Raw genomic sequence first — 10,296 nt, 5'->3', positions numbered from 1 at the left:
GCGCGGGCTCGCGCGGGAAAGCGCTGTGGGTGGGGCTCCCGGTGACCTTAGGCGGTGGGCGCGTGAGTGGGACCTCCGAAAGTGGGCTCTCTCCAAAACTGGTGGGGGAGAAGCAAGAACAGAGTGAGAGTTCGGGGGAGGGGGCCGCAGGCGAGGATGCTGGTGCAGGAGGAAGGTGCGGAAGGATGAAGCGCAGCTGCCGGACAAATGCTTGAGGGTTAGTTGACTCTGGGAAGAGGATGGGGGACGGGGACTAGGACTTGCCCTGTGTGAAAGAGGCTGGGCTCTAGGGCAGCAGAGTGTCGTGGTTCCGAGTGTGGACTCTGCAACCCCGTCGCCTGCGGTCAGACCCCAGTTTTACTGTTTATACGGAGACTTGGTTTCGTCTTCTACAAAACGAGAATGTTACATGTACTTGCGGATGATGGGCTATAAGGTTTAAAGGAGTTAACACTTAGAGCAGTGCCGGCACAGAGTAAGTTCTCAGCAAATTACTTACTATTATTATTATTAGAGGGGAAGAGGGCTGCCGTCATCAGTCCTTATCCACGTGCCCCAGGGACATGACACTGTGAAACGTCCTCTCCTCTTTTCCAGGCTACCCCTGGGCAGCTCATGCAGCAGACCTTTCTGAGTTTCTGCTGTGACCCTGTGTCCTGCTGGGCATGTAACTGGCAGCAATTTTCTTATGTATAAGAGGAAAGTCATTGCACAGCCTACTTTGTATTAGCTGTATGTGTGTGCTGTAAAGCTCTACAGATAATGGCCATTTTTTTTAAATCCATGAGGCTGGGGCCAGAGAGAAGTTGAAAGAGAGAACTCGCCAGGCTGGGAGAGGAGGGAAGGGCGGGAGGGCTCCTGTCCACAGCCGCCCCTCCTCGGACTCCTCAGATCTTTCACATGACCTATGACCTGGCCAGTGCTGTGGTCCGCATCTTCAACCTCATCGGGATGATGCTGCTGCTGTGTCACTGGGATGGCTGTCTGCAGTTCCTGGTCCCCATGCTGCAGGACTTCCCTCCCGACTGCTGGGTCTCCATCAACCACATGGTGGTGAGAACGCCCACAGCCCTGCCTCTCCTGGGCCTGCTGAGGGCTCTTCTGCCTGAGTAGCCGGATGACCGCAGGGGGCAGAGGTGACCAAGAGGAAACAGGAGCGAGGAGGAGGGGACGCGAGAGGGAGGAAAGGGACCCAGAGGACACGCTCGTGGGTTGCGGGGAGCGGACAGGGAGGGAAACCTGGGCAGGAAGTGATGCCCCCGAGCTGCCGAAGAGGCCCCTACTGCCTCGGGCCACTTAAGTGGCTCCTAGGAGGGAGGTCAGAAGCGAAGGGGGCAGGCAGAAGGACGAAGGGAGAGACAAAAGGGGGCAGGAGGAGAAGGGGCGCTGAGGGCCCTCCGCCCAGCTGTGCAATACTTTGCCCCCAGAACCACTCGTGGGGCCGCCAGTATTCCCACGCCCTGTTCAAGGCCATGAGCCACATGCTGTGCATCGGCTACGGGCAGCAGGCACCCGTGGGCATGCCCGACGTCTGGCTCACCATGCTCAGCATGATCGTGGGCGCCACCTGCTACGCCATGTTCATCGGCCACGCCACCGCCCTCATCCAGTCCCTGGACTCCTCCCGGCGTCAGTACCAGGAGAAGGTCAGCGGGGCCGGGAGGCAGGAGGGCGGGCATGAGGGTGCCGGCAGCTGGCAGGTCGAGCCTGATGCATGCCCTGGCGGGTCTCGGTGTCCTTCCTGGCCCCCGTGCGTTTGTCCCATGCCCATGTCCGTACCTTCTGCTTGTCTGGACCTATGCTTCTGTCCTTGGACCCCTCCTCTGCCCACGTCTGGGTTTTCCCGTGAGTGTGCTCATGTCCTCCTCGTGTCCACCATCATCCTCATGTCCTTCTGTGGCCCCCGTGTCCTCTTCTGTCTCTGTGTCTCCCCCGCCCCGGGGTGGGACCCATGTCTGTGACCCTCCTCCGCATTCACCTGCCTCCACTGTTCCGGCCCCACGTCTGTCCCCGGGTCTCTTGCTGCTGGCCACGGGCTGGCGCTGCAGTACAAGCAGGTGGAGCAGTACATGGCCTTCCACAAGCTGCCGGCCGACACCCGGCAGCGCATCCACGAGTACTACGAGCACCGCTACCAGGGCAAGATGTTCGACGAGGACAGCATCCTGGGCGAGCTGAGCGAGCCGCTGCGGGAGGTGGGGCCGGGCGGGCGGGGGCTCCTGGGGACCCCGGCTTCCGGGGCACATTGTGGGGGCGCTGCTGGGCAGCAGGCGCACCTGTAGTGGGCAGGCCTGCAGAGGGCCCCGTGGGAGGCCAGGCCTTCGGGGCTTTTAGGGTCTGGGGTCTTTCCCAAAGGGCTATGGGCGTGCAGTGTCCACGGGAGGGGCTGCAGGGTCTCTGTTGGGGGGCGGTCCTTCCAGGGCTCATGGGAGAGCTTTGAAGGCAAAGGCTGAGGGACGGTCCCAGGCCCACTGAAGCATCCCCATCCTCGCAGATCATGACCCCAGGGGTGGGGCCTCTGGAGACAGATGAGCTCGATGGGGGTCCCTCGGAGCAGGGGGCACAGCCTGCCTGACAGGCCCCTCCCCTGCCCAGGAGATCATTAACTTCACCTGCCGGGGCTTGGTGGCCCACATGCCGTTGTTCGCGCACGCGGACCCCGGCTTCGTCACCGCGGTGCTCAGCAAGCTGCGATTCGAGGTCTTCCAGCCGGGGGACCTCGTGGTGCGCGAGGGCTCCATGGGCCGGAAGATGTACTTCATCCAGCACGGGCTGCTCAGCGTGCTGGCACGTGGCGCCCGGGACACCCGCCTCACTGACGGATCCTACTTCGGGGGTCAGCAGGCCTCGGGGAGGGCGGCGGGGGGGCTGGAGCAGGGGGCTGAGGGCAGCTGCTCCCCTGGGTCAGGGCCCCACCTGGCCGTGCTGCAGAATCAGGGTTCTGGACCCTCCCCAGGCTACTGAGGCAGAATCTCTGGGCCTGGGCCTGCAGCTCTGTCTTAAAAAGCTTCACCAGAGAGTCCAATGCACAGCCCGGTTGGTAGTTTCCGGGCCAGTGGGCCTTTTAGAACCAAAAGCGGTGAAATCCAAGGATCGTATGAAGTGAGGGACAGAGAGGAATAAAGCACTGCTGTCCCAGGGCTCGGGCTTGGTGGCTCCCCGGTCACCGGTGTGATTCAGGGACCCCGCCTAGGATAGTGGAGGCAGTTCTGCCAGCCGCTGCCCAAAGCGACCTGAGGCTCACATAATCTCCGTCCCCAAAATCCCCACCAGCCTTCAGCATCCCTATCGTGCTGCCCGTTGCCTGTGCCACTGCGTCTCTCCTGTGGATTGTCCCCGGTGTCCAGTCAGAAGGGTGGGAGGGGAGAGCACAGAGGGCGCTGCCCAGGCCTGCCCCTTGGGACAGAGAGGTGAGGTAGGGTGGGGTGGAAACGGAAATGGAGTGGAATCGGCTGGGACCGTGGAGCCAGCCAGCCAGAGCGGCCGGCTCGTCAGCTTTGATTTGGAGGGTGAGGACAATAACTGCAGGTCTGGGGAGCGACAGTGCTTGGAGCATTTAGGGATCCTGGGGTGGGCGAGTGAGTGACCGTTAGTTTCTGCCCGCCGGGGAGGCGTGTGGAGGCTGGTCGGCCGCTGCGGGCCCGGCGAGTGGGCTTCCTGGGGACAGCGGTTCTGAAGGCCCCCTCCCCGGCTCGCAGAGATCTGCCTGCTGACGCGGGGCCGGCGCACGGCCAGCGTGCGGGCCGACACCTACTGCCGCCTCTACTCGCTCAGCGTGGACCACTTCAACGCCGTGCTCGAGGAGTTCCCCACCATGCGCCGGGCCTTCGAGACGGTGGCCGTGGACCGGCTGCGCCGCATCGGTGAGGCCTGCTCGCTGTGTCGCGTCTGGGGCCAGCCGGGCCCGGCCCAGCCCAATGGCAAGGAGCCCCATGTCCCAGGGCCCTGGCGTCCCCAGCGTCAATGGTCCGTGTCACACCCTAGCCCACCCCAGTGCCAGTGAATGCCCCAATCGGCCTTTCTACTCGGGCTCCCTGTCCTCATCAATGAGCACCTACCTCCTGCCCCTGGAGGCATCGCCCCCAGTCCCCATGCCCTGAGCCCTCCTTCCCTGAGTCCCTGGCCCCCACCGTCTCTGATGTCTGTGACATGCACTCGGCCCCGACCTGTCACATCGCCCCCACCCTCGCCCACCCCCGTCACCTGACCCTCGCACTCTTGGACGTCCATCCTTCATCCCGGACCCCTTCCCTGTGTTCACTCCTCGCTCCGGACGACCAGGCAAGAAGAATTCCGTGCTGCAGCGGAAGCGCTCGGAGCCGAGTCCGGGCAGTGGCGGGGGCATCATGGAGCAGCACTTGGTGCAACATGACCGGGACATGGCTCGGGGGGTTCGGGGCCTGGCCCCGGGCACGGGAGCTCGGCTCAGCGGAAAGCCAGTGCTGTGGGAGCCGCTGGTGCACGCGCCCCTGCAGGCAGCCGCCGTGACCTCCAGCGTGGCCATCGCCCTGACGCACCAGCGGGGTTCCCTACCCCTCTCCCCCGACTCGCCAGCCACCCTCCTGGCCCGCTCTGCCCGACGCTCCGCAGGCTCCCCAGCCTCCCCACTGGTGCCTGTCCGAGCTGGCCCTCTGCTGGCCCAGGGGCCATGGGCATCCACCTCCCGCCTGCCAGCCCCACCTGCCCGAACCCTCCACGCCAGCCTGTCTCGGGCTGGGTGCTCCCAGGTGTCCCTGCTGGGCCCCCCGCCGGGAGGAGGTGGACGGCGACTAGGACCTCGGGGCCGCCCCCTCTCAGCCTCCCAGCCCTCCCTGCCCCAGCGGGCAGCAGGCGATGGCTCTCCTGGGCGTAAGGGCTCAGGAAGTGAACGCCTGCCCCCCTCAGGGCTCCTGGCCAAGCCTCCAGGGACAGCCCAGCCCCCCAGGCCACCAGCCCCTGAGCCAGCCACTCCCCAGGGCCCCCAGCTCTCTGCCAACATGTGAAACCCTTAGATGAGCTCTCAGGTGCAGTAGTATATGCCATAAGGCTGTCGCCTTTCGGGGGGGGCTGGGACACTGCCCGGTGGGAACCCCTCTCGTCACTGCCAGGAAGACGGTTTCCGTCCTCACCTCAGGCGCCCCGCGGCCTCCTGCCCCAGCACCCACTCATCGAGCATCCCGAGCGCCCACCGTGCTCAAGGCACTGTGCCAGGCGCTGCAGTCTCCACTGCCAGACAGAAGGGACGCCAAGCCCAGTGACGAGGGCTTTCCCCTGGCCGTGACCCTGCCAGGCGCAGGCTGGGGCCCAGGATGCCAGCTCACGAAGCACAAGGACTTGCCACTGCCATCACTGCCAAGTGACTAGATGTCCACTTCCCTGCCCATGACCCTGGCCCAGCCATCTTCCCGTCCCCCTAGCACAGCGGGGTGCCTCCGCTTCTGTCAACAGATGTCATGGGTCCCTGATGTGGGCGCCCGCCGTCGCTGCCACGTGTGGACCCCCGTCTGTAACCCCTGAGTGGGAACACGTCTCCTGACAAGTTCCCCGCACTGTTTCTGTGGTAGGACTGTCTCTTTGTGAATCGGGCGCCACCTCCTCTCTGTGTCCCGGCCCCAGCGATGTCCCTCTTGAAGGGAGGGTTGGCGCCTCCTTAGTGTGCCAGCCTTGATCCCCCCGGGGTGGGGGCAAGTGGCTGCATCTTTAGTGGTCTGCCGTGACGAAGGAACCGCTCGAGCTAGAGCCGACCCGAAGTGGCTGCATCTTTAGATGGCATTTTTTCTTTCTTCTTTTTTTATTTATTTATTCTTATTTATTCAGTCATTTAATAATCGTATTTGATTTGCTAATCCTATTTATTATAACTTCATTTTCTTCACCCGTTCCTTTACCCACCCCGCCCTCGGTCTCCTGGCAGGGAGACAGGCAGGGCAGGGCGGCCCCGTGCCAGCTCCCACGGTCCTGGCCAGCTCCACTGGCAGCTACAGGGGACCCTCCCCTATCCGGGCGGGGGCAGGGCGGGCCGCCTGAGGGCGGAGGGCTGTCCTTCCTCAGGTTTTTTTCTCTGCGGGGACTGCAGTCGGTGCCGGAGCAGGGGCGCGGCCGGGGTCTCCGCACTGGGGAAGGGCAGGCTAGCCGGCTCCCCTGCCTTCTCAGGGACAAGAGAAACCCCTCAGCCCACCCCTGTCTCTACACCTACTCTATAGCATCAGAGGACATGGGGCTGGGACCCTCAACCTCCTTTTCTCCTGCGTGGGGAGTTCTGGGGTTCTGCGTGTGTGGGAGAAGTTTTATAATTGCTTCCAAACAGCTGGCTTTAAAAAACATAGAGACGCTCGTTTTGGCTCCCGGTTTGTGTGTGAGAGCAGAGTGGGGGCGGCATAGCGACCGGCTGCGGGGAGGGGCAGCGGGGCACCTCACCCAGGCGGGGAGTGGCCTGCCGGCCAGCAGACACTGTGGCGACAGCGACAGGTGAGCTCGCCAGGCTGGCTGCTCCCCCGCTCCCCCACCCTGGCTTCCCCACAGGCGCAGTTGCAGGAGGGAGGAGGTGGTCCTCTCTTCGGGATGCCCAGATTGCCACAAAGGCCACATGTGAGCATCGGATTGCACGGATATGAAGCATGTGGAGACAACACGACTGCCTGGCTCCCCTCCCTCCCCGCCCCCAGGCGTGGGAAGCCTAGGGAAATAGAATTAACCAGTAAGCTGGGATTAAAGGCTTGGAGCATCTTAGGGTCCAGCTGAGTGCGCTGGGCGCAGGCATTGTACGACTGGTGTGCGGGATGACCAGTGCTTAAATGGACACAGACTTTCAGGGCCTGCGTGAAATGGAGAGGGGGAAGGGGCACCCTGGTGTGGGGCTAGATGGCAGATGTGGCATTGGCTAGGGAGGAGGGACAGTAGGGAAGACAGACGAAGGGAGAGCGGGGGAGGGATGGGGTCCAGAGCTGGCTGGGGCGGGACGGGGGGAGCACCTCAGGATATGCTCAGCACCCGCATGATGTTGGTATAGCCAGAACCAGGTCGCCAGCCTGTCACCACAATCACCAGGTCCCCAACGCGGAGGAAGCCACGGAGCTTTCCTGAGCGGGGGGAAGATGACAGTCAGCCACTGAGGGACCCAGGCCAGCCCTACAGTGAGGACCAGCCACCACCCTCTACCTCCTCAAGGCCACCCTGTAGGGAATGAGGGGCCTGGGGCAAACCACAGTGTGTGCCACAGATGGCACCACAGGGACTCTGACCACTGCAGCCTAGGAGAGCTGCAGGTGTGCCCGTGGGTGGCATGGGGCGCGTTGCTAAGCAGCAAGTCGGTCCACCTGGGTCGCTATGCTGACAGGAAGAGGTGGGGTACGATCACAGCCAGTCTTAAACTAGATTGATGTTCCAGCTGTGGGAGACTGGGTTCCCCTTTCTCTTTTCACCCCCCGCTCTTCACGTCCTGCCAGGCTGCAGCCGCCTGGTGCAGGCAGCAGCTGGGCTGATTTCTGGGACGGCCCTGCCCTCTCTCTGGCCACCCTCCTCCCTCAGCATGTCCCACAGAGGCCAATCCATCTCCGAGTCCTAGTGAGCCTCACGGAGAAAATGGGACCAGAGCAGAGAGGCGAGGCCCTTTGGGCGGGGGTTGGGGCTCACGATGCAACCCAGGGCGGCCGGGGAGGATGCCGAGGTGGCTCACCACTTTCGATGCCAAACTGGACCCGGCGGTCCACATCGTCTGCCCAGACGGCCTCTGGAGGTTCACGGTAGAGCAAGGGGAAGACCCCTCGGCACAGGTGGGCCTGGCGGGCAGCCTGGGCGGAGCGGGTGACAGCAATGACTGCTGCTCGAGGTCGGTACCGAGACAGGAGCTGGGCAGAGCTGAATGAGGCGGAGAAGGAAAAGACCCAGGGTTTGGGTTCTGGTTCCAGGCGTCACCAACAAGCTGTGTGACCCAAGCTGGGTAAGTCATCACATTTCTCTGGGCCTTGGTTTTTCTCACCTGTAAGGTGGGTACAAGAATGACTGCCCTTCTTACCACACAAGGACGATATGAGATAATAAGGGACACATGAAACGAGACAGTGATGAAAACCCTCTTTGAGAAACATAAAACCCCTCTGAAGAGGCACCGCTATACAGGACGCCACTTACAAGTGTCCCTGGTCAGCCCATGAGGGGACGGAGCCTGGGCGACATCCCGAGGTGTCATTTCAGAGCAAAGACTTGAACTCAGACCTCTGGGCCCTTCTGCAAGCCCTTGGCAGAGGGGGGCTCCGTGGGCTGACTGCAGAGGGCTTCCTTGTCCCTGGGCCCCTGCCCCAGGGATGGCACCCCCCATGGCCCCTGGCGCGGTTCTTGGCTAGCCCCAGGGTCCGCCTCTCCTGGTCTCACAGCTACCTCTCCTCTCGCCCCAGAACGATACTCTTCATCTCTGATGACAAGACAAAACCCAGGCCTGTGGCCTGTCCCAGCCTGCCCTGGCCCAAAGGCCTGTCTTGGTGTCACCGGGGCCCCCTCACCGGCCAGTGGTGGTCAGCACGACGATGGCAGCAGCACAGCACTTGAAGGCAGCCTCCACGGCGCCGATGGCGGTGACTTCAGTGGGGTCGCGGCTCAGGGGCGCAGCCCGGCGCAGCTCCTCAAACAGCTGCCGGTGGTACACTGCGGCCTCCGCCTCCCGCGCGATCTGCGGGCGCCAGAGGTCAGGCTGGGCCGGGGGCGGGGCCTGGAGGGGGCGGGCTGTCCCGCCTCTGTGCACCGCATCCCAAGCCCCTACCGCGTGCTGCATCATCACGGCCTCCACCGGGAAGCTGCCCTTGGCGGTCTCGCCCGACAGCATGATGCAGTCCGCCCCGTCCAGCACGGCGTTGGCCACGTCGCTCGTCTCTGCCCTCGTCGGCCGGGGCTTAGTGATCATGCTCTCCAGCATCTGGAGGACATCTGGATGTCACATTCCGATCAGGGACCCTGCCCAAGCTACTTCTCTGGCATCCACGCGCTCAGAGTGCCCTGAAAACCAGGGTCACTGTCACAAACTGTGTGACCCGGGTACTTTGGTCTCTTCGTCTGAAAATGGGGGTCACAGTAGCTCGTCCTAACGTCATTGTTTGAGGATCCGACACTGGACAGTGAAACGTGCTATAGACTAAGTGTAGGTGTTCACCCTCCGGTGTCCCCAAACCCACAGAGCGCCCGGGGCCCTCTCCAGGCTCACTCCAGACCTGTGTGGCACAGACAACCGGCTTGCCCGCCAGGTTGCAACGCCCGATCATCATCTTCTGAGCCAGGAAAACCTTCTCGGCCGGGATCTCTATGCCCAGGTCGCCCCGTGCCACCATGATGCCGTCGCTCACCTCCAGGATTTCATCAAACCTGGGCGGTTGGGGAGTCAGGGCTGGGGAGGGGCCAGGAGATGCCAGGGAGAAGGGACGGGAGAACAGGAGGGGTGACGGGGCTGGTTGGGGACAAAGGCCAAGCCTCACTTCTTCACGCCTTCGTGGTTCTCGATTTTGCTAATGATCTTGATGGCTTGTCCTTCCGGCCCCAGAGCAGCGCGGACTGCGGCCACGTCGCTGGCTTTCCGCACAAAGGAGGCAAAGACGATGTCCACGCCATGCTCTACCCCGAAGCGCAGGTCCTGGACGTCTTGCTCCGACAGCCCGGGCAGGTCCACCTGGGCGCCAGGCAAGTTCACGCCCTTCCGGTTGCCCAGCATGCCGCCATTCTTAACCTCGGTTTCCAGCCCCTCTGGGCCTGCGGGCATGGACAGAGCAAGCCTAGGTCAGGGGCGAAGCCAGGGGCAGAGTCACGGCCGAGGGAACAGGGCCTTGGACCGCCAAGAGATCAGGATCCACGTCCGCGCGGTTTCTCCGCCCCGGGTCTGGGCCCCGCACCGCACGGGCACGGGCGGACGCCTGTGGAAGAAACGACTCCCCGCCGAGGCCAGCTGGGCCCGGGAGTGTGGATGTCGGGGGCTCCCGGGACGGGCGGGGAGGGACGCCGGCCGGGAGAGGGGCGCTGGGTCTAAGGGCGAACGCGGGAGCCGGGAGGGGGCGCGCAGCTCCGCGCGCGGCGGGGCCGGAGGCGCGTCCGCACCGATTTTCTTGACCGCCAGGGAGATGAACCCGTCGTCGATGTAGATGTGGCCGCCCACCGGCACGACCCGGACGATGTTGGGGTAGTCCACCCACACGGTGCCCGCGTCGCCCCGCGTCCGGAACGCCGGGTCCACGGTCACCAGCACCTGGGAGCCCTTCACCAGCTCCACTTCCGCCTCGGGGCCCTGGGGGCGGAGCCACGAGTCAGCGCTCGGCCCCGCCCACGCTCCGCCCCCCGCCT

General features: G+C 63.8%; 2 protein-coding genes across 2 annotated transcripts in view; one reads left to right on the top strand and one right to left on the bottom strand.

Annotated features, from left to right (window-relative positions):
• HCN3 (hyperpolarization activated cyclic nucleotide gated potassium channel 3) overlaps positions 1-5,014 on the top strand; it is an 8,616-nt gene extending 3,602 nt beyond the window's left edge. Inside the window, exons 3-8 of the mRNA XM_006923530.3 lie at positions 892-1,053; positions 1,428-1,646; positions 2,049-2,195; positions 2,596-2,836; positions 3,699-3,863; positions 4,282-5,014. Of these exons, the coding sequence (XP_006923592.1) occupies positions 892-1,053; positions 1,428-1,646; positions 2,049-2,195; positions 2,596-2,836; positions 3,699-3,863; positions 4,282-4,982 (1,635 nt within the window). The 3' untranslated portion in view covers positions 4,983-5,014. The remainder of the gene's footprint in view (positions 1-891; positions 1,054-1,427; positions 1,647-2,048; positions 2,196-2,595; positions 2,837-3,698; positions 3,864-4,281) is intronic.
• PKLR (pyruvate kinase L/R) overlaps positions 5,007-10,296 on the bottom strand; it is a 9,173-nt gene continuing 3,883 nt past the window's right edge. The window contains exons 5-11 of the mRNA XM_006923529.3: positions 10,054-10,240; positions 9,441-9,711; positions 9,180-9,330; positions 8,735-8,887; positions 8,478-8,644; positions 7,655-7,836; positions 5,007-7,058 (exon numbers count right to left, since the gene is read on the bottom strand). Coding sequence (XP_006923591.1) covers positions 6,952-7,058; positions 7,655-7,836; positions 8,478-8,644; positions 8,735-8,887; positions 9,180-9,330; positions 9,441-9,711; positions 10,054-10,240 — 1,218 coding nt within the window. The 3' untranslated portion in view covers positions 5,007-6,951. The remainder of the gene's footprint in view (positions 7,059-7,654; positions 7,837-8,477; positions 8,645-8,734; positions 8,888-9,179; positions 9,331-9,440; positions 9,712-10,053; positions 10,241-10,296) is intronic.

Source organism: Pteropus alecto, unplaced genomic scaffold, assembly GCF_000325575.1.
Source record: "Pteropus alecto unplaced genomic scaffold, ASM32557v1 scaffold49, whole genome shotgun sequence".
Taxonomy (NCBI): domain Eukaryota; kingdom Metazoa; phylum Chordata; class Mammalia; order Chiroptera; family Pteropodidae; genus Pteropus; species Pteropus alecto.
This window is presented reverse-complemented; position numbering and strand designations above follow the sequence as displayed.